Here is a 27,387-nt window from a genome sequence, read left to right on the forward strand (position 1 = left end):
GTTAATCACTTCACATGAGCTGTGTAAAAACTTCTAAATAATAATGCTGTAAACCCTTAATTGTTTTAATAAGTGTCTTACACTCATGTGATCACTATAATATAGAGTTTATCAACTTTAAGTCTCATTATCTGGTAAGTTAATAGATTTAAAGTAACGTTACGGGATGAATGAAAGGTTAGCATACACTATTACAAAGTTAATAGTATAGTTAAAAATAATAAAGGAGTAAGTTACTTAAATTAAATCAGACTCGAGACAAAGGCCAACGACACAAATGTCGACAGGAAGGGGGAATGTCATTGTCAAAGGCTGATTGATAAAAGCGGTTCAACATCAGCTGATCTCAAAGCATTTTGATCATTATCAGTGTGGTTAGCAGCACTGACGCCTGAGTTCAGTTCGGTGCTATGGAGATATTAGCCGAAGCTGGGTGAGTTTCACAAACTGCTTTTTTATTTTGTCGCCATAAACGTGTAAGGACTATATAATAACCATATAATATATGGAAGGCCGAATTATCTTTTAATGTACCCAGCCCTACTCGTCGTAATTATATTTTTACTAGTAAGAATTGAATTAAAGAGCTCTATAATAAAATTTTTACTAGTATCAATTACAATTGTAGAGCTCTATAATTCAATTTTTACTAGTAATAATTCCAATTAGTGAGCTCTACAATTGAATTATAGAGCTCTGCAATCGTATTTTTACTAGTAACAACTGAATTGTAGAGCTCTATAATTCAATTTTTACTAGTAACAATTTTGATTACAGAGCTCTCTAATTGAATTATAGAGCTCTGCAATTGTATTTTTACTAGTAACAACTGAATTGTAGAGCTCTATAATTAAATTTTTACTAGTAACAATTCTAATTACAGAGCTCTATAATTGTATTCTTACTAGTAAAAACTCCTATTCATGAGATGCTAAATAGATGCGGTGTTGCAGCCATTTCCTTACCAAGTACCGCCTGCGATAGCATGTGTTCAAAATAAAAGTCCTTTTATGCCTGATTTTACATACTCTAATTAATATATATATATATATATATATATATATATATATATATATATATATATATATACAAACCTTTTCAGCAAACATATCAAGAGAATTCATGTTATAGTAGAAGTCAAAATTATTAATAAAAATTTCTACCCTGATAAGTTTAACGTGAATTTTGCTAAGGGCTACTTGGGGAGTGTTACATAACTTTATGGCGTGTTGGTACTGTTACTGACATACGAAACGGGAGAATTTTGATTTATTATACTTTTGAATCAAGCGACCAGAGTTACAATTTTAGCATAGAATTGTACATATGTTGATCTCACGATGTCAGTGTGACAGCTGCAATATATATAGCTGAAAGTAACACAGAAGTAAAGTTTATCCTAATTGTACACAATTACTTGATTTCTCACCTTTACAGTAGTATAATTCTGCAGTATCAGATTATTGAACCACATTTTTCTTGTTACTTGTTTCTTGTTACTGCACAACATTTCGGATAAAAACTTTTGCTCAAAGTTTTAAAAAATTGTTCCGCATAAATGCTACTTTCAGTCTTGCCAGATTACTTGGTAAAATAAAGATGCAATCATACAGTATGCTATGGCCTTTGCAGTCACTATATCTTAACAAAACATATGAAGGGTTAAAGAGACACAATTATGATTTCATGGGTAGACAATCTGTTTTATACAATTTTAGTTAACAAAGCACTCACAGAAAACAAACAACTGCCACAGAACTACTGCAGGCTTCACATACTACTTAGAGAAAGAGATGGACAGAGACAGAGAAATGCATGAAAGAAGAAATACTTGAACATGTTCAACTCAGTTATTTCAAATCTCAGATTGAAAAGTGCTTAATAACCTCTCAAGAACTTAAACTTTATGTCAAATGGCTTCAACATAGCAATGTTAACACACCACAACAGATCTAGAAACAGCATATTAGTGGATCCACCAGCACAACACTGGAGAAACAGCTTCTCATCTTCTATTTTCTCTTCAGCATGTTTAACCAGGCAGTTCTCAGCTGGTGGCAGTTAGCTACTGTATGCCTAACCAGAGGAGCAACAGAGAAAAAAGAAAAAGTGCAAAACAATATTTAGTGAAAACACAACAATAAGACAGAGCACACACTTCCACACCATACATAATTAAATATATATCTTAATGTTAAATAATCTTTATTTTATATAATGAAATATAATCTATATTACTTTTATAGTTTACTGTCCACAGATTTGGACACAGCTCTATAATTTTAAATTAATAAAATTAATCCGGATCAAAGAGGGAAACATGCTCAGCCCCATACTCTCTCTCTCTCTCTCTCTCTCTCTCTCTCACACACACACACACACACACACACACACACACACACACACACACACACACACACACACACACACACACACACACACACACACACACACACACACACACACACACACAATAACTAGGACAATACCTAAATATTATACTAAAGGTAATATCAAAATTAACCTAACTTACCTCTGTAGCATAATCCTTATGGACATGTATGAAGTGGGACATCATGGAGTCATCATAATTATGCACGTCAAGTCTTGGTACCGGTTGTAGTTTAGTTTACACATTTGCCGCTGTTACAGTAGAGACATCTGGATATCGACAAGAATCACAGTACAGTTTAACAACAAATTAAACGAATACTGAAAGTAGACAAAATTAGACCACAGATCATTTAAATAAGGCAGCAGGAGATTGATAATCACTATTGACAATCTGTATCCTTAATAAATGAAGTTAGCTTAATTAAAATGGTAATACAATGCGTATTCAACAAACTTTCAGACTGAAGACAGCAGGCTAGCATGCTAACAAGCTAATAAGGAGTTCGTTTTGAGTAAAGTTAGCTTTGGCTAACATTTTGTTAACTTTGCTGCACAATTCAAGACACAATAACTGTTTTAACGTAAAACAAATTAAGCGTAATATATGCAGTACTTACGTTGTTTGTTATCCATCTTGTCTATGCTACTCGCGTTTCCACTGTTAATCCAATGCAAGCCAGTGATATCAATGCAACCAATGGACCTCAAGCCCAAAATGAACCGCAGGGTTTAACTAAAATATGCTGCTAATTTGTCGATCTGGTGTAAAAACCCCGGCCTGCTGTCAAAGTCAGAGCTGAGGCAGGAGACACGAGCAAGTGGTGTTGTGTTTGCAAACTGACCACGCCCCGTATGAAAATAAAGTTATTGTTATCCGCGAAATAATCTCTTTATTAACGACATCCATTATTTCATGACGTTGTTACTTAAGTTACAGTAATATATTATTATAAACACTGCAACAAAAACCTGTTTCCCCCAGTCAACTTTATACGACCTAGATGAATATGCATAAGGCACGATTAGCATAATAAGATGGCGCTGAATACAGAGCTCTGTAATGCAATTGTTACTAGTAAAAATTGCAATTATAGAGCTCTACAATTGAATTCTTACTAGTAACAATTTGATTACAGAGCTCTATAATTGAATTACAGAGCTCTGTAATTGAATTCTTACTAGTAAAAATTGCAATTAGAGAGCTCTACAATTGAATTCTTACTAGTAGCAATTTGATTACAGAGCTCTATAATTCAATTACAGAGCTCTATAATTCAATTTTTACTAGTAACAATTCTAATTAGAGAGCTCTGTAATTCAATTTTTACTAGTAACAATTACAATTAGAGAGCTCTGTAATTCAATTTTTACTAGTAACAATTGAATTACAGAGCTCTCTAATTAAGTTACAGAGCTCTGCAATTACACATATCTTTAATGTGTATTTTTACTAGTAATGAATCAATTAAAGAGCTCTGTAATTCAATTGTTACTAGTAAAAATTGAATTACAGAGCTCTCCAATTGTAATTGTTACTAGTAAAAATTGAATTACAGAGCTCTATAATTGTAATTGTTACTAGTAAAAATTGAATTACAGAGCTCTCTAATTAGAATTGTTACTAGTAAAAATAGAATTACAGAGCTCTATAATTGTAATTGTTACTAGTAAAAATGTAACTACTGAGCTCTATAATTGTAATTGTTACTAGTAAAAATTGAATTAGAGAGCTCTATAATTAAAAATGAATGGAAGTCAATGGAGACATATGACTAGTAATAATTGAATTGTAGAGCTCTGTAATTGTAATTGTTACTAGTAAAAATTGAATTAGAGAGCTCTATAATCATAATTGTTACTAGTAAAAATTGAATTATAGAGCTCTGTAACTGTTATTGTTACTAGTAAAAAATGAATTGTAGAGCTCTCTAATTGGAATTATTACTAGTAAAAATTTAATTAGAGAGCTCTACAATTGAACTTGTTACTAGTAATAATTGAATTATAGAGCTCTGTAATTTAATTCTTACTAGTAAAAATATAATTACGACGAGTAACGCTGGCTACATTAAAAGATAATTTGGCTTCCCATATATAATAAGCCCTTACTGAAACCTCGATGTATTCTTCGCATATCAAATCGTGAAGCTGATCATAACGTGCGCATAAATGTGTTGCAAAGAATCGACAGTAATGAACGAATTTACGACGAAGTGAGTGAACATTTTATACAATGCGAATAAACAAAACCTGTCGTTTGCACTGACGGAAATATCGAAATGCTTTTGCAACACATGGCTTCAGGTTTGTCTGAAGTACCTGTCCTTCAAAACCACTGTATGTAAACAATTCCTTTACTTTTGAGAAAACGCAGGCTTAAAAGTAAAACTACACAATGTATATGCATGTTATGAATACATTATAAATACGTTTAGCAAATATACACTTATCATAACATATAAATACGCATATCGTATGTTTGGTGGCAAGGATAATAACTTACTGTATTCATATTAAATTTATGTATATTAACAAGTTTAGTTTTTTGTTTGTTTCCTTAAAACTGCTCTGGTATTACATTATCGGGAATAATTTGAAAAAGTTCACATTTGTTTCGGCTTTGCATAACTTTGAATAACTTTGCATAATCTGTGTATTGTACTGTATGTGTACTGTAGTCACGTGATGCTGTGTCATTTGGTAATGAATAGGGCTACCTAAGATCAGTTTCATGTAAGTAATGAAGATTTAAAACAGGGTGTTTTGGGGGAGACCATGCATATCATACAGTACCATGAGTTAACCGTTTGTGGATCAACAGGAAGATGGCGTGGCTGTTGTTTTGTTTGGCACTGATCACATTTGGGATGGTTGATGGCAGGCCATCCTTCAAAGACAACCCAGGACTGGACCCTGAAGTAAATATGAACATTGTAAGTAGCTTATATAATATATATATAATTAGCCGTTTCATTTGTTTTTTATCAAACTGCTCTTGTATTGCAAATTGTGTATACTACCGTTAGCCCTGTTCATTTTGGCAGCTTTGTTTGGCTAAACAAACTGTTTAAATCATAAATGTATTGCCTGAAGTGAACTTTGCAGATGATTTGTAATATTATTTCCAGTTCTCCATTTTACCACATGCTTTATTTCTGTAATACACAAAATTTTGCACTTTGTTCTCTATCCCATGACTCAAAATGACTCACTGGGTGCACATTATTGTGAAAACTGTTATCACTTGTTGAAGTGTATATTTGCTCTTGTTGTTCCAGAAAGTTAATCAAAGTTTTTTAACTTGAAGAGAAACCAGGACAGATAGATTATTTACCTGTTCAGCATATCATATAGTAGTTGTGATTAGACCGTTCTTTATCCCACTGACAAATACAGGGAGTTAAACTCTAAATGGCATTTATGCACTATCAGGTGCCGTTAGATATGAAACAAACTGAACAAGTTTTTGGTTTAAACAATGATATCCTGTAATCATTGTTTGATGATTTACACAGGTCAGAAATCTATTTGCAGAAATGATGATAAGACTGTTACAGTATTTGTTCGTTTTTATTAGTTAGTTCTAAATCGGGTCAAACAACTTACTTCTTCCCTCATAATTTACTCACCTTCATGCCATCACGTATATGACTTAATAATAATTTTATATTAAAGAGCACCAATGGTCCGATTCAAGATTTTACATTTCCTTTATATATTTATTAAGTATGTAAGCATAATAATTTTAGAACACACACAGTATGGACAAAGGAAGAAGAAAGAAGACATATGCTATAAAAGCAAAAAGAAATACGTTAGGAATAATTGACGACAGGCCATTGAATTATAAGAAAATAATGCACACCCAAGGTGGTAATGCGGAATAATTGATAACGGGCCATTGAATTATAAGAAAATAATGCACACCCAAGGTGGTAAAGTGGGGTGCCGTTACTCCGCGGGTGTGCATTATTTTCAATTTTCAAGTAAATTATTCTGCTTATACCACATTTACCACAAACATTGCTCTGGTGCCTGTTTTAAAAACATTTGACAAGTTAATATGCGGTTTACAGAAAAATAATCAACATGGTATAATATAAAATAATATATATAATATGATATAAAATGAAAAAATTATGAAATATTTAATAAATGGTATTATTGCTTTTAACCCATTCAAGCCTTTAGTCTTTCTTAATAAATTATAAACATAACGTGATGAAAACGCTATAAGAAACACAAAAAGGAAACAGACAGCAAAAAGCCGTATTCTATAACCCGTATTCTATTAAAATGAAAGCCATATTTTTTTGGCATTCCTATTCTGACACTCAACAGCACAACAAGATATTTTTTTGTTGTGGGTTATCTTGCCTGTTTCACTCGTGTATAATTCATTTCCACTGTGATGTCTAGTCGCAAAAGGTCCATAGATTAGAGGCAGAAACTAGGTCCATGCTTATCTTAAAGAGACAGTTACCTCAATTAACCTACTTAAGTCTGTGTCATTAATGTTAATCAAACAACCCAAGACAAAGAGAAATCACTACTTGAGCTCAAAAAAATAATAATTATATTTAATATACACTATAAAGACAATTCATTTGATTCAATTTCTGTCTCTAATGCCAATTATAGACCTTACTTATTGTGCATGTTTGTTCTTTTTTATGAATGTTATACGGCTCAAAAACGGAATGTGATCCGAACCGTGAGTTTTGTGATACGTTACACTGCTAACTATCATAAAAGTATGTGAATCCAGCCTTAATTTGTACCATGTACATGTCCCTGCTCCTCCTCTCTATCTATTAAGGGGTCCTTAGCCTGAAAAAGGTTGAAAACTCCTGCTTTAAAATATGGGCCTGTGTTTTAAGTTGTTGGTCACAACTGTTTTTCATCGGACTTGCTATGAAGTTCTTGAAACATTTCATTTCAGTCATTTCTTCATAGAGAGAGAGAGAGAGAGGGAAAAACCCATCACAGAGAAAGAGAGGAACGCGTCCCCCAGTGCTTGCCCTCACCATAATGTGTGTTGAGCCAGCAGTGGGTTTATCCTTAGAATGAGCAGACTGAAGACCCAGGGGAAGTGAGAAATTGCGGTGCCCTAAATTATGCATGGGGAGATTGCATGACGGGTCTGGAACCAACAGGCTCATACAGTTTCTTTCAAGTCTCTGATTATTATTTATCTCTCTATCTGCAGGAGGGGCAACAGTGTGATACCATGCAACATAAATAATTATGCTCTTGAAATGACAAATGACTAAACTAAGAATTTAAGCTGAACTGGTGTTTTATATTTATAGTACATTTATAAATACTGGCATGCTAAACTGTTATGGGGATAAGAAACCGTGTTATGAAATTCTAGAGTGCCATGGGTAAAAAAAGGAGAAGTGTAACTATTCTTAAAACTTGCTTCATTAAATGTATGCCAGCTATTTTTTGCAGTGCATGTATTAACTTATGTTCTATTTATTTACACAGAACAATGCTTTTGCTATTTTAAACAGCTGTATTTCTGAAAGATTGACTTATTTTAAATATGAATTGTTTTGTATAATTGCTTTTCCCTTTTGGAACTTTGTTTATATTGGTATCTCAGTGCTATCTGGTATATACCTTGGACCCATATTCACTGTGTTTGTTTCCTGTAGAGCGAGATCATAAGACACTGGGGCTACCCGGCTGAAGAATTCGAAGTGGTCACAGAGGATGGGTACATCCTGAGCATCAACCGAATCCCACATGGGGTCAAAAACAAGGACTGGCAAGGTAAGGGTTTGGGAAAGTTGCACCAGTAAGAAAGATTTGAATGAGCCTATTCATGCTTCTGTCCGGCTCGATTCAGCATGAATTATTAAATATAGGAGCTTGCTGTCTGCACTGACGTGGCTATTTGAAAGTGGAATCTCTGTGTGATACTTCACCATTCACTGATTCTGATCCTGCTTCCATACATAAATACACACGCTGTCACATGCATGAACCGGTTGAGATGTCACATCTTAGCTTCCCGTGGTTTTTTATAGTCATGTAGTGATATATAGAGGAAAGTGGTTTCAGATGAGTCACTCTGGATTGCATGGAGGAGGATCTCCTGTAACACTTACATAACCGCTGGAGAACAAAAAAAACGCAACCCACATGTGGTATTTGTATTTTCTGTTCATGAATAATCTGATCTCCTGACCTTTTGTGAGAACGTGTGTTTATGGCAAAATCTTGTTTCTTAAATGAATTAATAATAACAATAACTTAATTTTTTATATAGGGCCTTTAAAAGCAGCTTCTCAAAGTGGTGTACAAGAACATTGAATCACAACAGAATAAAACAACAATTTCAATAAAAAAAGAATAAAAAGTACAGAATAAAAAAACAAAAATACAAGCAACTGAACAAAAAAACACAAATACAAGCAACTGAATAAAATAAAATTACATAAAACCTTCCCTGAATAAGGATTTATGTGCAAGGATTCTGCATTTCTTAATTCTCAAGGAATTCCAGAGAATAGTTTTGTGTCTTATCTAACACAAGAAATTTGTTTCCATATAATATCTGACTGATCTGATCAAATGTGCATTAATGGGTGGTCACACAACACCTTTTCTTCCCCATGTGAATGCGACAGACCGAAACATTTGAAGCATGCAAATTGCGAGAAATTGCATATGTCTCTTAGCCTACGTACTACATATTCCTGTACACGCAAAATGTATGGAAGGTTTTAAAAATCCAGCAGTGCGCATACAGTAAGCGCACACTCTCCTGATGATTTAGTAATTTGCACTTTATGCGGACTCTCGCGTACAAGTAAATAATGGACTATACTTCGGCCTTTAGATTGTGAGCTTAGAATAAATGAGTGACTTTTACCTAATTGACAGGGATGTTATTTGATTAAAAATGTTAACCAGATTATTTGATAGAAAAAAACAAGAGGATTAATTAAATATTAATATTGCAGAGAGGAGATTTGTATAGTAGTAATCCCCAGAGTAACTTTCAATAGCAGAGGACTATTTTCGGGCACAATGTAATATCATTGAGAGTATAGTTCCTAGCCATATCTGCCTAGAAAATCGCAACTTTTAAATTTCCATCTATCTTAAAACATGATGTAACTACAGAAGAGACAAGTAAAAAATAGGAAATATATCGGAACTCTTTGGTTATTTTTAGGTGCGATGCTAATGGTCTAATCAGATTCAATGGATTGTGCTAAGCTATGACCTATGAGCTATGAAGTGGTTGCGCCAGACCCAGAGACCCACTTTTAATAGTTCAATGATGCTAAAAATGGTTTATGCACCTGCTGCACAGTCTAAAAGGGTTGTTCCTATTCTTCTTATGAGTAATGGGCATGTTTTGGGTGCTCGCGCCAAGGCGAATTCCCTATTTACATAGCAGAGTTTGTAAGCGGAAAAACTGTAAGCCAGTTTAGGAATAATGTTTTTTATTTATTGAAATAATTATTTTTGTAATAAAAGCTTTGGTTCTGTTTAAAAGTCGTTATTTCAGTAATGGAGTAATAAGTAAAATAAGCAGTTTTAATTGCTGATAAAGTATGATGCACGATCACTGTAATCTCAAAACGTTTTTTATAAGAATAATTCGCAAATATGCAAAAAATAAATGTTTGCATAAATCTACTTACTTACCAGGCTACAAGTGAAGCAGCTCTTCTGCCAGCTGATCTCAGCTTGACGCCTTCTAAAGTCCTGTAAACTGTCCTCATTTGCGTCCAAGAGACTCATTACATTTTAATCCTATAATTTTAATATGTGCATATTACTAATGCGCTCTTTAAATGAAGTTTATTTAACTAAGTTCGGAATGGGAAGAGGGGAAGAGGTGCCTATAAATAGCAGTCCCTCTCGTCTTTCCCGTGACAGTTTCGCAGCATCCCTCCTCCACCCCATCACCTCACTCTCATCTAGTTTCATTTATCCCAGTTAAAGAGGGGGGAGTACTCTGGGTTCGGGCTAAAATCCGAGCTCGGAGCCCTCTCCTCGGACAGCACGCCAAATATGCTCATCTCATTATACTTATCGATTACATGTTAATGCAAACTCGTGAGAAAACAAAAAATATTGACATTAGACCAGGTATTAGTTGGTCAATGGCGTAGTCTATTTTAGTTGCCTCAAATTAGCCAATAATGCGCCTGAACACACCTTGTTTTCAGACCAGCACGCGCATAGGCGCACAAATGTCCGCAAATGCATTTGCTATTTAAATAACGTAGCGCTGGACATAAAAAAAATTATAACTGAGCTGGGCTAAAACTAGCAAAAACGCGTTGCACCTTGCACCGCATTGCACCGGGTGTATGACAGGGCCCATAAAAAGTAAATAAGTTAACATCCCTACATATTACATACAAATCTGATGTTATATCATCTGCTCTGTCCTCAGATATATACAAATGTCAATAGAAAGTCTGTGATGATACTGCAGGTTGAAATCAGTTCAGTTTACAATTTAGTTTAATGCATGGTGTATTATTATATTCGCAACCCTGCAAGGAATCAGTCTGTTTCTGGCATCAGTATTCAGTTGTTTGATATTTAGTTCTGCCCATATTTCATTAATGAGCAAAGAGATCTCTAAAGCTCATGCTCTCGTGCTGATCTCACCAGGGATCCCACTGGAGCGGAAAACCAATTCAGCAGTCATACATTAGCTTTCACCCTCCTTCATTGTGCTAACACAATTTCTCATGTTATTTTAAATGAGAATTTCTCAGACACAAATCCCTCTGCCAAAGGAATTTGAGGGCCTTTGAGAAACTTTGGCCTTGTGCATCTTCTAGTTTTAGTCATTGTATCAGACAGACTATTGTTGGCTGGGTTCTTGAGGTGACCTTCAGAATAAATCGGAAATTGGCTTATGCAAATGAATGCAAGGAAATGCGTTCGGTACGTTTGCAGCCGTGCTTAATCAGGAAGCTGGGGAATTTTGAAGACCATCTTAACAATATGAACCGTGTGCCATTTTTGTTTTACAGCCCTCTTAAGGCAGCCTGTGGGTGCGCTTATGTTCGCTGGGATGTAAATAATACATTCTGATTCGTGATAAATAAGTAAAAAGCCATCAATCTGTTGTTCAGTGGAGGGCTGGCGACGAGCACTGTGACGTTCGGTGCGATAGGCACATGGAAGGTGGTGCACTGAAGATGCATCTCATTTCCTGCTGTCCCACTTCTCCAAGTCATAGGGGACGTTGTGCTGCACAACTCAAAAGAAACGCCAGGGGACTGCAATGTTTTTAGCACCAAGAGAGATTTTTCAAAGACTCACTTGGGAAAGTGCATATTGGTTAAACCTACACAGATCTTTGTTAATAATTTAGCCATTTTAATGATTTAATGATAGTACGTTTAAAGCAGTTATTTCCTTCCTATGAACTTCATTTCCTATAAACCCTACTGTGAACCATTGTGCAACACTCATGGGATTATTCTGCAGTTATGTAAAATGTTAAGTGTCTGCACCATTGCCCAAATCTTGCTGTATGAGTTGAGGGGTTTAAGGGGGGTATACGGAATGGCTGGTATGAAGTAAAACAATGCTATCAGCTCAAGGTCTGTTTGTGCTACTAAGAGGACCGGCTCACATCCTGTGTTTGACAGATATTTGCGATAAAGTTCCCAAAAAAGAAAGGATGGCATGATGGGACGATAGTTTATGCACAAGCCCCCTCTGCTGGCCACCGTCACAACCGGATGTGAATGGATGTGAATTGAATCATCTTAAGTACAACCTTAACTTTTTATCAGTCTGGTAATCCAGTATGTATTATTGCAGAAGTCAAACCTGTGGTGTTCCTTCAACATGGTCTCCTTGCTGCTGGAAGTAACTGGATAACAAACCTTCCCAACACAAGCCTTGGCTTCGTATTAGCAGATGCTGGATTCGATGTGTGGATTGGCAACAGTCGTGGGAACACCTGGTCCAGAAAACATAAGCACCTTAACCCTAAAGAAAAGGAATACTGGGAGTTCAGGTATTGTATGAGAACTGTAACACTGTGTGATATTTATTAGTAGGGTGTATTATATCATATTATTTTAGTCTGTCTTGTTAGAAACACTTATTACAGTGCTAGCAAGGCACAGCATTTCAGAATAAGACCCGCATGAGGGTCTTTCAAATTAAACCTTAACTAATAAACACCCTTTGTATTCAAAATTAAAATTTTAATACAAAAATAACTTTTTACTAAAATCATAGTCTTGCACAAACCAATCTTGAACATGCAGGCATATCCAGATTGGGTCCCAATAAATGCAAAGCCTAAAACTTGTGTTTAGTTTGAACACAATTCATTTGCTCCCTTGCAAGCATTGGTTTTTCCTTTTGGAAAAGCACATATAGTTTTCCTGCTCGATTTCTTATTTGAATTAATAACGTATGAGACAGAACCCAGAACTGAAAATTTGTATTTCTCTGTTTGTTGTTGTGTCTGTGCAATGCAGTCATGATGAAATGGCCAAAAAGGATCTTCCTGCAGTGATAAACTTCATTACAGAGACCACTGGCCAGAAGCAAATCTTTTACATTGGCCATTCCCAGGGAACCACTATTGGTATCACTCATTCTCTTCTTATTTGTTGAATTGGGAGACTGGGTTTCTATTCATTAAATCAGTGGTCTACAAAATATGCTTATCCTACTTATGCATCTTGTGTTGACTGTTGAATTGCTGGATCTGTTATTTTGTAAATGAGTAAGTTCCAGGTGCCACTATAGTTTTGCGTAAAACTTAAAGGGATAGTTCGGCCAAAAATGATATTAAACCCATGATTTACTCACCCCCAAGCTGTCCGAGTTGCATATGTCCATCGTTTTTCAGACAAACACATTTTCGGATATTTTAGAAAATGTTTTAGATCTTTCAGTTGATTAAATGTAATGTTACGGGGTCCACCCATAGTCCACGACCTTCAAGTCCAAAAAAAGTGCGTCCATCCTTCACAAATTAAATCCAAACGGCTCCAGGATGATAAACAAAGGTCTTCTGAGGGTAATCCGCGCGGTGTTGTTGTAGAAATATCCATATTTAAAACTTTATTAACGAAAATAGACCTTTCTCACAACTTCCGTATTTATGACCGGAAATACGCAATCGTCGCGGAAATCTATTTCCTCCGCAGTAGGGGTGGGCGATAAACCGGTAGACATAATTAACCGGTAGAAATTTGTCAACCGGTAGAGATTTTGGACTATCGTTTCTATCGAGGTTACGCGCCCACGTCACGCTCCTGTGCACGTGGTCGCGAAAACGTAACGTTTGTACACGTATTTAAGCACTGCAGTTTTAAAACAAGTTATTTTAAGCCATTGAAACACAGACAACAGATCTGTATGCGTGTGTTCTTTCTGTGTGTCAGGAGCGGACAAGTCGCGCAACCGCTGCTCTTTCTGTCTGTGAGGAGCGTGCAAGCCGCGCGACCGCTGCTCATTCAGCTCGTGAGTATTGTTCCACTTTATTGGCCTTAAATAGACATACGCGTCAAAATTCCCGTCTTTGCAAGCATCCTCATAAACACGACCAGTTAGGTCTTAAGAGAAAGTAAACAGCTAAAAGAGAAAGCGCATGTGTAACAGTGTATTGGATCCGGACTTTGTTACCTAATTTTGCTCCTGTCTGTCACTCGTGTTAATCAAACAGCATTGAGAGAAAATCTCTCACTGCTCCTGATTAAATCACTTTTCTACCTTAAATAAAAATATATAGGCCTATACATACATGCATAATTATTTATTATCATTCTTATATCATTAACTGTTTATCTTCAGATAGCTTAAGTTTTGTTTATTTTTATCTTCTTTCTATGCTTGTATATGTTTTTTTGTGAGAATTATTAACATTTCTATGGTATTAAAGATTTAAACCTGATTAAAACATAAAAAAAACTCTACCGTGATACATATCGTTATCATGATATAAAATTAATCCTATCGTGATAGAAGATTTTGGTCATATCGCCCACCCCTACTCCGCAGTCAAGGCAATGTAAAAAGCCGGATCTGTTCCATCAATTCCCTGTTGATGGTGTAGTCAAACAGAAGTGGATTCAGGCTATCCGGGGAGACTTATAATGTGTCGTTTTAGTTAACAGTTCAGTAACAGTTAGACTCGCTCTCTACTTACCTAGAAATTTATGGACAAATTCTTCATGGAAAAAGTTTTCCTCCATTAGTCGTGTCACACCAGCAAATGTAATATTTGGCAAATCCGTTAACGAAGTTGTGTAGACTCTTTGATCCATTTTAAACTTGCCCGGGTTTATGTTTTTCTAGTGTGTTGACGCTTGACAGGAACTCCGCTTGCACGCCGATTTCGTATTTCCGGTTACCGTGAGAAAGGTCTATAAATACCTTCCGTAGCACCGCCATCTTAGTCGCGTCTGCATTCAGGATGAGAGCTTACGCAGCCTACGGAGGCTACTCTGCTGCTGCTCTGTGCCCCCACCCTCCGAATTTGTCATACGTCACTAAGAAAAGTACGTACACTACGCTAATACTCTCTCCTGAATACAGAGGAGTCTAAGATGGCGGCGCTACCAGAAGGTAGTTATTTATGTTAATAAAGTTTTAAATATGGATATTTCTACAACAACACCGCACGGATTACCCTCAGAAGACCTTTGTTTATCATCCTGGAGCCGTTTGGATTTATTTTGTGAAGGATGGATGCACTTTTATTGGACTTGAAGGTCGTGGACCCGTAACTTCACATTTAATTAACTGAAAGTTCTAAAACATTTTCTAAAATATCCGAAAATGTGTTTGTCTGAAAAACGATGGACATATGCAACTCAGACACCTTGGGGGTGAGTAAATCATGGGTTTAATATCATTTTTGGCCGAACTATCCCTTTAAAGCATTGTAACTTATGTTTGCTAATAATAAGTATCAGTATGCAAGTATACTGTATTACCTGTAACTTAGCAATGACAAGGTTATGGGTTTATTCCTAGGGGACACACATACTGGTAAAATGTACATTATAAAACGGGCAGTTCTGGTTCTTCATTCTGATTGGTTGAAACGCGTTCTAAGCCGTGATAAAATACACCGGTAACCTCACGGTTCAGACCACATTACATTAGTATCACTGCGCCACTGTTACTGCGTATTGATTTATGAAAATACGGTAAACACCACAGTCTTAAATCATATTTTTAATTTGTCTACAATTGCACAATTAATGGCGATATACAGATGAATTTCAATAAATATTGTTGAGTCATCTCGTCGATAAAGAGAAAACGTTGTCTGAGGATTTTATAACTCAAGTTCATACGTCCGCTATTATCCACTGGGTGGCGATCTTACTCAACTTAAACACTGACGCATTCACTGAAAACACCGTGTAGTACTGTTCATGGCTCCGTCTGAATCTGATCTCTTACTAAAGTTCTTCACAAAAATGGAATTATCTCCGCTTTTAATAAAAAAATTTGAGAGGTGATAAGAGATCAAATGAAGGTAAGATGAAATGTTTTTTTGTTTGTTTTTTTTTCAAAGCGGATGGTCTGTTCTTTCATTTGATATTTTATGTTTATATAAAGAAGATAATTTTCTGGAAGGCATTAAACTAAAACTGGGTGGCAACTTAAAAAAAAAAAAAACGCTGACGGGGAAAGAGTTCAGCATGCTTCCAAGCATATTTGAACAGTTGCACGATATAAATGTTAATGTATAAATTAGATAAATGGTGATTTATAAAATAAACACCAGTCTTAAATCATATTTTCATTGTGTCTTTGCTGTGTCTGTGTTGGTTGGGAACTGCGCTCTGTTTCAGTCACACTTGATTCTGAGGAACTACTTTGTTTGGCGGAAGAGTAATATTTGTACTAATATAATTACAACTTTTTTGGGTTTTATTTTATAAAATCCCGCTAACGTTATGCATATGAAGTAACCGTTTTATAAACGCAATAAACCCCTCGAAGCGTTGGGTTACCAGTGCATTTTATAACAGCTTCGCGTCGTGCCTAACAACGCCCCTTAGCTGTTATAAAATGCACTGGTAACCCACTGCTTCTCGGGGTTTATTGCTTTAGTACTGTGTAAATGTCTTAGGCCACCATGCTACCATTAGATTTGCTGTTTTTGCAATGGTATAGTGATCATATATAATTATATCTCAGTCTCTTTTATTAGAATACAGCCAGAAAATACAGGAAATTTGTACGCAGTAATAACAAAACAGAATAAAATGATAAGCTAAAGTGTCAAGTATTCATTGTGACCTCCCCGTACACTTGAGGAATAGCAGGAACCTGCCGCCTCTCTTAAACCTAAATGAAATCAAATCCTAATTTCTATATCTAATCTAATTACATCAGGACGTCAATCTCCTCAGAAGTGTTCAAGATGTGTTTACTGCCAGTATTCACACTAAATACTGACTTTTGCCTGAAGAATAATGACTATAATAATTGCATAAATTAATAAATAAATGTAGAAATACATAAATAAATAAATACATAAATAAATATAGAAATAAAATAATAAATAAATACATAAATGCAGACATAAATAAATATACATGTTATAGTTGTAGTATTAAATTTTACTGTTATTATTTTTGCACCATTTCTGTTATACTACAGTCATTTCTATATTTATCTATTTATTTATATATTTCTACATGTATTTATTAATTTATGCATTTGTGTATTTATTTATTTACACCAACACCATAGTGTTAAACCATATCGGACGTCTGTGTACATGTTCGAATCAAATGAACTATACTCTTCAAGTTTGTGCATCCGATCTTGTGCATTCACGCAGTAAAAGAACAGACTATCCTCTGGGGTTTTACCAGCAGCCATTTCACCCTGTAACCCAAGACACCTTGCCCACTGAAGCTAATAGTAGGGTTAAGCCTGGTCAGTACTTGGATGGGAGACCTCCTGGGAAAACCAGGTTGCTGCTGGTAGAGGTGTTAGTGAGACCAGCAGGGGGTGCTCACCCTGTGGTCTGTGTGGTTCCCAACACCCCAGTATAGTGATGGGGACACTATACTGTCAAAAAGCACTGTCCTTCGGATGAGACGTTAAACTAAGGTCCTGACTCTGTGGTCATTAAAAATCCCAGGATGTCATTTGATAAAGAGTAGGGGTGTGCCCTGGCATCCTGGTCAAACTTACCCATTGGGCTACTGATCATCCCTCATATGCTAATTGGCTATATCACTCAGTCTCCTCTCCACTAATAAGCTGGTGTGTGGTGGGCGTTCTGGCGCAATATGGCTGCCCTCGCATCATCCAGGTGCATGCCGCACATTGGTGGTGGTTGAGAAGATTTCCCCTTTCATATGTAAAGGGCTTTGAATTACATTTTTTACATGATCTGTCCTGTATTTTCTGTTTGTATCTTAATAAAGAGAGAAAAAAATAAATATGGATTGTAGGTAGTTCTGAATTAAAGTGTCTATACATGTAGTGTATAGTGTATAAATTCCTTTTCTTCACTCTTTTATCTTAGCCTTCATGGCTTTCTCCACGATGCCGGAGCTGGCCAGTAAAATCAAGATGTTCTTCGCTCTGGCTCCTGTTGCCACAGTGGCGATGACAAAAAGCCCAATGGCCAAGTTAGCTGTAATTCCAGAGTTTCTTATATGGGTAAGCAGTTTATTTATACATTACAACTCTGTTGTGATGGTCATTTACCCTTTTCATCAGCACAATCACATTTCTTTACATTTGCAGGATATGTTTGGACAGAAAGACTTCTTTCCTCAGAATGAGCTGATCAAGTTTTTTGCCACGGAGTTTTGCAGTAGAAAGCCTTTGAGCGTGCTTTGTGGAAACGTCTTCTTTCTCCTGTGCGGTTTTGATGAGAAGAACCTGAACATGGTATGACAACATTTCCAAAAGGGATATTTCAACTCGTGCATTATTTCTAAAGCCTACTAAAGTCATACGATATATATTTAACAACCACCCGGACACCTTAACACCCAGATAGCAATATCATATGTCTTAAAGAGATATAACAAAAATGCTAATTCTTTCATTTACTTAACCTAATGTTGTTTTAAACCTGTGTACATTTCTTTGTTATGTGCAACAAAGGAAAATATTTGTAATCATGCAGTAGGCACCATTGACTTATATAGTAGGTGACTTCCAAACTGTTTGGTTACAAAAATCTTTCTTTGTGTTCAGCAGAACAAAGAAATGTGTACAGATTTGGAACAACATTAGTGACAGAATTTTAATTTTGGGTGAACTAGCCCTTTTAAATCTGTCTTCATACTGCTTATTGTATGTATCCAATCTATACACATTCAAGCTTTAAAATATCTTTAGACACAAAGGGTGTTTTCAACTTTCAAAAGAGCGTGTTTTTTTCTCTTGCCTTCAGACCAGAACACCCGTGTACACGACACACTGCCCAGCCGGAACCTCAGTACAGAACATTGTTCAGTGGGCTCAGGTAAATGATCTTCTATCATCTTTGTGTTTCTACTTTCTTTTCCATCTGCAGTACCTTTAAAGTCAATGGTTTTCACATTAGACCAACAAGTGATGGTTCTTTTGATAGTATCAGAGTAAGATAAGAAGAGCCTCTCTGATGTCACAATAAGGGCTTTGTTCAGATATTTAACATTTTACTGGACCTGTTCTGCAACATTACTTTGCATGTCCTCTTCAAGCATCAATGTATTCGTTTTATTTCTTTTTTAAAGGAAAATTCTTAGTTTGGGAAGAAACTCTGCTTAATGGTTACCAATTTAATGCACTGGTTTCTGTTTACCACTTTTAACATAAAAAAGTCTTATTGCATTATATTATATTATTAAGTGGCTAGAAAATATGACTTCATACCGTACTGTACAATCTCATTTGTACATTTCTTTACAATCTACTTTCACCCCACTGATGTTTGGTTTAGGGGTGGGGTTTTATTATTGGTTCACTTGTTACATACACAGTTATTCATATACAGCCTGTAGTGAAATGTTATTCTGGTCATCTCTGTAGGCTGTGCAACCAATGTTTTATTTTTATTTTTTTAGAAAATACTGTATGTGAAATCCAGGTAATAGTAAAGATATTAACATTCGTCAATATTAAAGATATCAAGGTTATATTTTGATTGTACTTTACGTTATGTAGGATAATTTTATTCAGGGAACCTGAATGACTTTTATTATGGGTTTTCACAGACAGGGTGCAAAAATATATCTTAAGTGAAATTAAAGACTGAGATGGTTGGTGTTAGATACTGAAATTTGGTTTAGATCAAATAATTATAATAATAATCATCATACATATTTATATGAATTTATACAGATTAGCCACCTCATACAATAAATAAGAATTCCTGTAAGATCAGGTAATGTTGGGAACCTATAAAGAGACAGGAAATAAAATGAAACACATCTATTATGTTCTACACATTGCCAAAATGTAATATATGTAATAACACAGATATCAATTACACACAGCAACATCTGCTTTTACATATACAGTCTTGTTCAAAATAATAGCAGTACAATGTGACTAACCAGAATAATCAAGGTTTTTAGTATATTTTTTATTGCTACGTGGCAAACAAGTTACCAGTAGGTTCAGTAGATTCTCAGAAAACAAATGAGACCCAGCATTCATGATATGCACGCTCTTAAGGCTGTGCAATTGGGCAATTAGTTGAATTAGTTGTGGCATTCAATCACTGAGGTCATCAATTTTGTGAAGAAACAGGTGTGAATCAGGTGGCCCCTATTTAAGGATGAAGCCAACACTTGTTGAACATGCATTTGAAAGCTGAGGAAAATGGTTCGTTCAAGACATTGTTCAGAAGAACAGCGTACTTTGATTAAAAAGTTGATTGGAGAGGGGAAAACCTATAAAGAGGTGCAAAAAATGATCTCCAATGCCTTAAAATGGAGAGCAAAACCAGAGAGACGTGGAAGAAAACGGAAGACAACCATCAAAATGGATAGAAGAATAACCAGAATGGCAAAGGCTCAGCCAATGATCACCTCCAGGATGATCAAAGACAGTCTGGAGTTACCTGTTAGTACTGTGACAGTTAGAAGACGTCTGTGTGAAGCTAATCTATTTTCAAGAATCCCCCGCAAAGTCCCTCTGTTAAAAAAAAGGCATGTGCAGAAGAGCTTACAATTTGCCAAAGAACACATCAACTGGCCTAAAGAGAAATGGAGGAACATTTTGTGGACTGATGAGAGTAAAATTGTTCTTTTTGGGTCCAAGGGCCACAGGCAGTTTGTGAGACGACCCCCAAACTCTGAATTCAAGCCACAGTACACATTGAAGCATGGAGGTGCAAGCATCATGATATGGGCATGTTTCTCCTACTATGGTGTTGGGCCTATTTATCGCATACCAGGGATCATGGATCAGTTTGCATATGTTAAAATACTTGAAGAGGTCATGTTGCCCTATGCTGAAGAGGACATGCCCTTGAAATGGTTGTTTCAACAAGACAATGACCCAAAACACACTAGTAAACGGGCAAAGTCTTGGTTCCAAACCAACAAAATTAATGTTATGGAGTGGCCAGCCCAATCTCCAGACCTTAATCCAATTGAGAACTTGTGGGGTGATATCAAAAATGCTGTTTCTGAAGCAAAACCAAGAAATGTGAATGAATTGTGGAATGTTGTTAAAGAATCATGGAGTGGAATAACAGCTGAGAGGTGCCACAAGTTGGTTGACTCCATGCCACACAGATGTCAAGCAGTTTTAAAAAACTGTGGTCATACAACTAAATATTAGTTTAGTGATTCACAGGATTGCTAAATCCCAGAAAAAAAAATGTTTGTACAAAATAGTTTTGAGTTTGGACAGTCAAAGGTAGACACTGCTATTTTTTGAACACACACCTTTCAACAAATTGCCCAATTGCACAGCCTTAAGAGCGTGCATATCATGAATGCTGGGTCTCATTTGTTTTCTGAGAATCTACTGAACCTACTGGTAACTTGTTTGCCACGTAGCAATAAAAAATATACTAAAAACCTTGATTATTCTGGTTAGTCCCATTGTACTGCTATTATTTTGAACAAGACTGTACATTTTAAAGGGACACTCTACTTTTTCTGAAAATATGCTAATTTTCCATCTCCCCTAGAGTTTAACATTTAGATTTTTACTGTTTTGGAATCCATTTGGCTTGGCATATTGTATAGAATCTGATTAGACAATTAGCATCACATTAAAAAATAAACAAAAAGTTTCAAAATTTTTCCTATTTAAAACATTGTGTACTAAGAACGGGTGTGCCTCATAAGTCTTGAAAAGTGAAGCCTCTGGCTCTTTGATCGCCCCCTGGTGGCTGGCTGCAGTACAAGTCATAACCCCGCCCTCTCCATTCAAACAAATGGGACTCTGCTCTAAATAAAAAATTATTTACACTTCCAATAAAAGTTTCCGAAAGATAGTTTTAGTCCTTTTAAGTAGTTGTTATCACATTGATATATGTTCAAGTGTTCATTTTTGTGACAACTTTCATTTTAGCTAGTTATTTGATGCTATAGAAACGGGGCGTGTCGTTAAGATTGGCGTGGTGTAATTGGTCGCGTGAGCGTTTGGGCGGAAGTTTGATACCGCGGCTCCGCCTCTGGCTCCACGGACGATTCCTTCTGCGCATGCCCTGGCTCCAAACTGACGTTTTTACGTAACATGGCGGCGACCGTGGACGGACATTTTTGGCTTCAATTCATTACAATGGAGGGAGGCGACGTCGCGTCGTCCATCTTTTTTTACAGTCTATGACTAAGAACAACGGAAAATTTTAAGTTGCAATTTTTTTACCAGAAATGGCTAGGTACTATACTCTCATTCTGGCATAATAATCAAGGACTTTGCTGCTGTAACATGGCTGCAGCAGGTGTAGTGATATTATGCACTGCCCGAAAATAGTCCCTTGGTTACTTTCAATAGCAGGGGACTATTTTTATGCGTTACTTAATATTATTGCACCTGCTGCAGCCATGTTACTGCAGCAAAGTCCTTGATTATTACGGCAGAATGAGAGTATATTTCCTAGCCATATCTGCCTAAAAAAATCGCAACTTTTAATTTTCCGTTGGTCTTAGTACACAATGTAACTACAGAAGATTTCAAGTATTTTTTACCGCAATGCTAATGGTCTAATCAGATTCAATGGATTATGCTAAGCTATGCTAAAGTGGTACTGCCAGATGTAATGTATTGACTTTTCTTCTTTTATACTTTAAATTGATTTTTAATGCTTTGCTTGTATTGTTGGAACAGGCTGTGAAATATGGTAAACTGATGGCGTACGATTATGGAAAAGCTGGAAATATGGCACATTATAATCAGGTAATCAAGCATTTTCTATAAGCCATTTCCCCCACTAACTACAGTGTACATTTAATGTGTTCCATTCAATGAGACGTGTCTCTTAGTTTCATTCTTCTCCTATTCAATGAGACATGTATTTTAGTTATATTTAGATGACATTAGGCCAATAGTTCTTATGTTAGGAGATACCCTTAGCTCACAAATATCCTGCTTCTCTCTATTCAGTCGACCCCTCCTGCGTACAACGTTCAGGACATGATGGTACCCACAGCTCTGTGGTCGGGTGGACAGGACACTCTGGCAGATCCTAAGGACGTGGCTGTGTTGCTTACACAGATACCTAAATTGGTGTATCACCGCAACATCGAACACTGGGAGCATCTGGACTTCATCTGGGGCTTGGATGCCCCACAGGAAATGTACAACAAAATGATAGAACTGATGAGACAGTATGCATAAAGGGACATTTTGATTGAAAGTCAGGTTTTAACATCAGTGTTAGCTTCAAGCATTAATTACGGTTTGTCTTTTTTGTGCATATCTTGTGAGATGAAACTAATGTTCTACCTCACTGTGCTGTAAGATTTTTATTTTGTTTTTTGGGGCTGGTAACCTAGTCTGCAATTTATGAATGTTATTGCAAGTCTGAGCCTTTTAAAAGTTTGTCATCCAAAGACAGAGGTTTTCCAAAGAAATGGTTACAATGTTTTTTTGGCTTAGCTTTTACTAACCACTATTAGTTTTGACTGTACTGTAGCATTTTATTGCCGATTTTATGATTTATTCATGTAATGGAATTATTACACGTTTTTATGTTCATCTTTGATTTTACTCATATGCTTTAAGGATAGTTGAATAGACTTAACAATGAAATCATATGTTGGTCAAAGAATTTAAATGTTTGTAAAACATGACATAAAGCCCAAAAAACATACAACAATAAAATAGACATCATACAGAAAAAATTACATAGTTTTATTGTCTTAATACAAATCTACAAATGTGTTTGTTTTATTAGCAACTTTAACAATATAGCACAAACCAAATTCAAATCTATTATTACAGTAATAAAAACCAACTTTAACTGCGTAACATAAAAAACTGAATTCACAGTACACTTTTATCAATGTTTAATATGAAAAACTTCATTGCTTTTAACAAAACCAAAATCAGTCAAACACAAGTATGTATAAATAGAAATCAGTATAGCAACATAATTTATGTGAGAAATGTATTTTTGTAACAGTAAGTGTGATACAATCTGTGAGAATGTGATGAAGTGCAAGTTTTATGTGGGTATTGGAGCAAAGTCAATGTGAAACTCCAGTCAGATGACAAGGACACTGCTGCTGCACATAATGTAACATACAAGCCTTCTGTTAATACTTTTACATTGATTTTGTTAACATTGCGACAATTTTGTGGAATTTTAGTCTTTTTGCAATATCTAGTGGTGTTTCATGTTTCTGTAAAAGAAAAAATGCACACATTAATCATACACACAACATGCATTTATTGATGCATAGTAACTGAAGTACTTTTAACAACATTTAAACTAAACTAATTCATTTACTCACTTTGTTCTTTATTGAAACATCTGCATTTTTCAACAACAGCAATGGAATAATTCTCTGACTTTTTCTGTGGCAAGCATAGTGAAGTCCTGTGTTCCCTTTCTGAAAATATGCAAATGTACACAGATGTTAACCTCCTTTTTTGGCAAGATAAGGAATGTAACTGACATGGAAATTAATGTAAATCAGAGGTCTTCAAAAATGTACAGCCCGAGGACCCCTAGATGGATAGCTAGGAGCAGGAAATCCCAGCAAATACTGCATGTAAAAAACCTGGCCTATAGTTACATGCATATAGTCCACAATGGATAGGTTTATGCATTTTGATATGATGATTACATTACAAAATAAAAATATATTTTTGTCATGCCAAGTCATATACAGTTAAAGCAACACTATGTAGTTTTTTTACCTTTAAATTATGTCTCTAAAATTATTTCAGTGATAGAACAACTTTTAACTGGACAAATTGTACTGTTGCTGCAACCTGAGCAGCCTCCTAGCTGCTACAAGCACACTCTGAAAGTGGCGGTGGAGGGTAGGGAACACAGCCCCACCCCTCCCCCTGCCTGCAGAAGAGTGTCTGATACCAGGCACTGTTGCGCTTTTCAACCACATGGTGGAGCTGTAAGTCATTTTTACATGGAAACTACACAGTGTTGCTTTAACAAACTACAATAAATTTCATTTTACTTGATAGATTTTAATACTCTTCATTTAAAAAAAAAGATGTCAAAAAATGATTAGACGACCCCTCTGTGGCACCACAATGCACTTTTGATGTAAATAAAGTATAATTGTTAAGGGGGGGGGGGGGGGTTAAAGCTATTTCATGCATTCTGACTTATTAACACTGTTTAGGAGTTGGAATCATCCTGCTTAACTTGTTCAGAACCCAGCATTATGAAAACAATGGATAGAGGTTGTTTATCCGGGGTAGCAGTGGAGTTGTGCATGTGTGTTTGTTTAATTTACTTACTTATATACTTACATAGTCTATAGCATTTATGTCCACCTTACTGGTCAACAGAAGCTCCATCAGAGCCACATTCTTTTTTTGCTTTTCTACCTTTATGGAGAATAAAACACAGTAGTAAAGCACAAAAAAACATACGTTTCTATAACTGAACTGGTGGAACATGGCACTACCAATGATTATACCAATGAAATTACCATGCACACAACATGACCACAAAACAATCATTTTCTTTAAGCTTCTTAAGTAATCGTATCGCACAGAGCATATAAACGTATATATTTTTCAAAGTTTCAACATATTTTGTATCGATTGTTATTAGCATTTTCCAAAAATATGTGGAATTAACAATGGGGGGGACTTACCATTATGAGATAGCCAATTAACAGAATAGGCATCAAAATAATGATCATCAGGTAGTCCAGGAAGGTGAATGTTCTCCTTGTAGCATAGTGCAAACAAGTCCTATCTTTCTAAAGGAAGAATACGCACATACATATGCTCATGAAAATGCAGTTTGAACAGAAAAAATAACCAATTGTCAATAAAACATATTCATACTTTGAGCAAACATGTTGAGGTGTCATGTTGCCCTATGCCCCAGGTGAGGTCTTGTTTAATTCTCCTGCCCATGTTGTCTTAATAGAATATTGGTGCTGTGAATTTTTGACAGTACTTTTTATTTTCCTGAAGCTGAACAAATACCTTATTTCTAATGGATACGTTTGCATTGTGATCTAGAAGGTATTTGACAATCCTGATGTTTCCACTTCTACAGGCGGCTATGATCGGTGTGTCTCCCGTTCTCTCATCTTGATTGTTTACATTTCCAGCTTCGGTCAAGATCAGTTCTCGTACCTTCATGAGATCATCTTCATATGCTGCTTGACACATGGGCTATAGAAATAAAGTAAGTTAGCACAAAAAAACGTTTCAGTGTCACATCCTTGAAACATGAAAGTAAGCAGTTTATGAATTATGAGTGACATGCGACCCAGGTGGGAGGAAAAACAGGTTTGTTGACAATGTCAGATACTCAGGACAGTACACCACACATGCACACACCCTTTCCAAACATAACCAAAAGTGTGCCAAGTTTATATTATTTTACATAACAATGCACATAAAGGTGTAAGAGCATGTGGCAAAACCAAACAACTCCTTAATTTGTTTATGTAAACTATATTTTAAGATGTCCATGAAAACGGTTACTTATACTAATACAACTAGCAGAACAACTACTACTTTAACTATTACTGTACTAATAATAGTATCCTCTCAATTTTAAAGGATTCCTGTTTCTTCGATGTTAGTCTTGTATGACAATCTTCAAAGTTATGTTTTCACCAGTTTGCCTGAAAACATAGACAACGTGTGTGTTCTGCCTGAATGACACAAAGCAGTGGACACAGGATACTGGCGTAGTTAATAAATAACCAATCGACACAGAAGGCGGGTTAAGACAGCACGTTACTCACCTCCGAGTACAATATACCCATTTGGCTTCTTTTTAGCAGTTAGTCACAAAATGAAACTCAAACTCTTTATCCGAATTAGGAATATAAAACTATTAACAGCCTCTCGTGACTCGTCTGCCTGTATCATCGCTTAGATAAGGGTGTGGCCATTTAACGATTACGCTGGCGCAATGACGTCATCACGGCTGTTCAGGTGTTGCGGTGGATTCGTCACCACATTCATTTCTAATAATTTTAAACCAGTGTAGACCAACTCCATTCCAGTTTAAACAAGTATAATAACTATTAAAAACATTTAAAACAGATAAAATATGAGGAAGCATTGGTTAAGTGTAGTTTTTTTGACGTTGTTGTGCCTTTTAATCTTGACAAGTATTTCCTCTTTTTATTGTGTTGGTAAATTTACACCTAAAAGCCTGAATGTGAAAACGTGCATATATTTGATTTTTTGTTTTATTAAGTCTTATGTTTATTTTGTCATACTCTTTTAAAATATTTTAAGGCACAGTGTCTGGTTTCATGAGATGTAAAAAAAACAATTAACATTAAAATATTTTTATTCTTACTAGCGTTTGCATGGTAAAAAAACATTAATTTAAAAGACGTATTTTTTTTTACAATTGTATGT

General features: G+C 35.8%; 2 protein-coding genes and 1 long non-coding RNA gene across 4 annotated transcripts; 1 reads left to right on the forward strand and 2 right to left on the reverse strand.

Moving 5' to 3' along the window:
* lipf (lipase, gastric) lies at nt 1–23,832 on the forward strand. 2 transcript variants are annotated; one of them, XM_065242575.1, is made up of 10 exons: nt 1–134; nt 5,216–5,327; nt 8,058–8,175; nt 12,214–12,412; nt 12,885–12,994; nt 17,918–18,054; nt 18,142–18,288; nt 18,800–18,871; nt 22,681–22,749; nt 22,957–23,832. In XM_065242575.1, exons 2-10 carry the CDS (start codon nt 5,220–5,222, stop codon nt 23,188–23,190), a joined length of 1,194 nt encoding a protein of 397 aa, XP_065098647.1. In that variant the 5' UTR covers nt 1–134; nt 5,216–5,219; the 3' UTR covers nt 23,191–23,832. The 2 variants fall into 2 exon arrangements, with proteins under 2 accessions (XP_065098647.1, XP_065098646.1); XM_065242574.1 differs by lacking the exon at nt 1–134 and adding an exon at nt 295–433.
* Nucleotides 1,172–3,395, reverse strand: LOC135720447 (uncharacterized). Its single transcript, XR_010521284.2, has 3 exons — nt 3,012–3,395; nt 2,534–2,661; nt 1,172–2,076 (listed from the first exon to the last, which is right to left on the reverse strand). It is a non-coding gene; the product is annotated as an uncharacterized lncRNA (long non-coding RNA).
* On the reverse strand, nt 23,686–26,908 carry ankrd22 (ankyrin repeat domain 22). Its single transcript, XM_065242578.1, has 6 exons — nt 26,760–26,908; nt 25,987–26,178; nt 25,647–25,754; nt 25,297–25,374; nt 24,309–24,407; nt 23,686–24,197 (listed from the first exon to the last, which is right to left on the reverse strand). Exons 1-6 carry the CDS (start codon nt 26,778–26,780, stop codon nt 24,120–24,122), a joined length of 576 nt encoding a protein of 191 aa, XP_065098650.1. The 5' UTR covers nt 26,781–26,908; the 3' UTR covers nt 23,686–24,119.
* Between the last annotated feature and the right edge of the window lie 479 nt (nt 26,909–27,387).

This window comes from Paramisgurnus dabryanus, chromosome 1 (genome assembly GCF_030506205.2).
Source record: "Paramisgurnus dabryanus chromosome 1, PD_genome_1.1, whole genome shotgun sequence".
NCBI lineage: Eukaryota > Metazoa > Chordata > Actinopteri > Cypriniformes > Cobitidae > Paramisgurnus > Paramisgurnus dabryanus.

Excerpts from the sequence above, each read along its gene's own strand:
- lipf (XM_065242574.1), top strand. The coding sequence starts at position 411 with ATGGAGATATTAGCCGAAGCTGG. Across the intron at positions 5,328-8,057 it reads CTGAAGTAAATATGAACATT|AGCGAGATCATAAGACACTG; the intron begins GTAAGTAGCTTA and ends TGTTTCCTGTAG. Across the intron at positions 8,176-12,213 it reads CAAAAACAAGGACTGGCAAG|AAGTCAAACCTGTGGTGTTC; the intron begins GTAAGGGTTTGG and ends GTATTATTGCAG.
- ankrd22 (XM_065242578.1), bottom strand. The coding sequence starts at position 26,780 with ATGGGTATATTGTACTCGGAG. Across the intron at positions 25,755-25,986 it reads ACGTATCCATTAGAAATAAG|AAAGATAGGACTTGTTTGCA; the intron begins GTATTTGTTCAG and ends TTCTTCCTTTAG. Across the intron at positions 24,408-25,296 it reads ACATAAATGCTATAGACTAT|AAAGGGAACACAGGACTTCA; the intron begins GTAAGTATATAA and ends GCATATTTTCAG.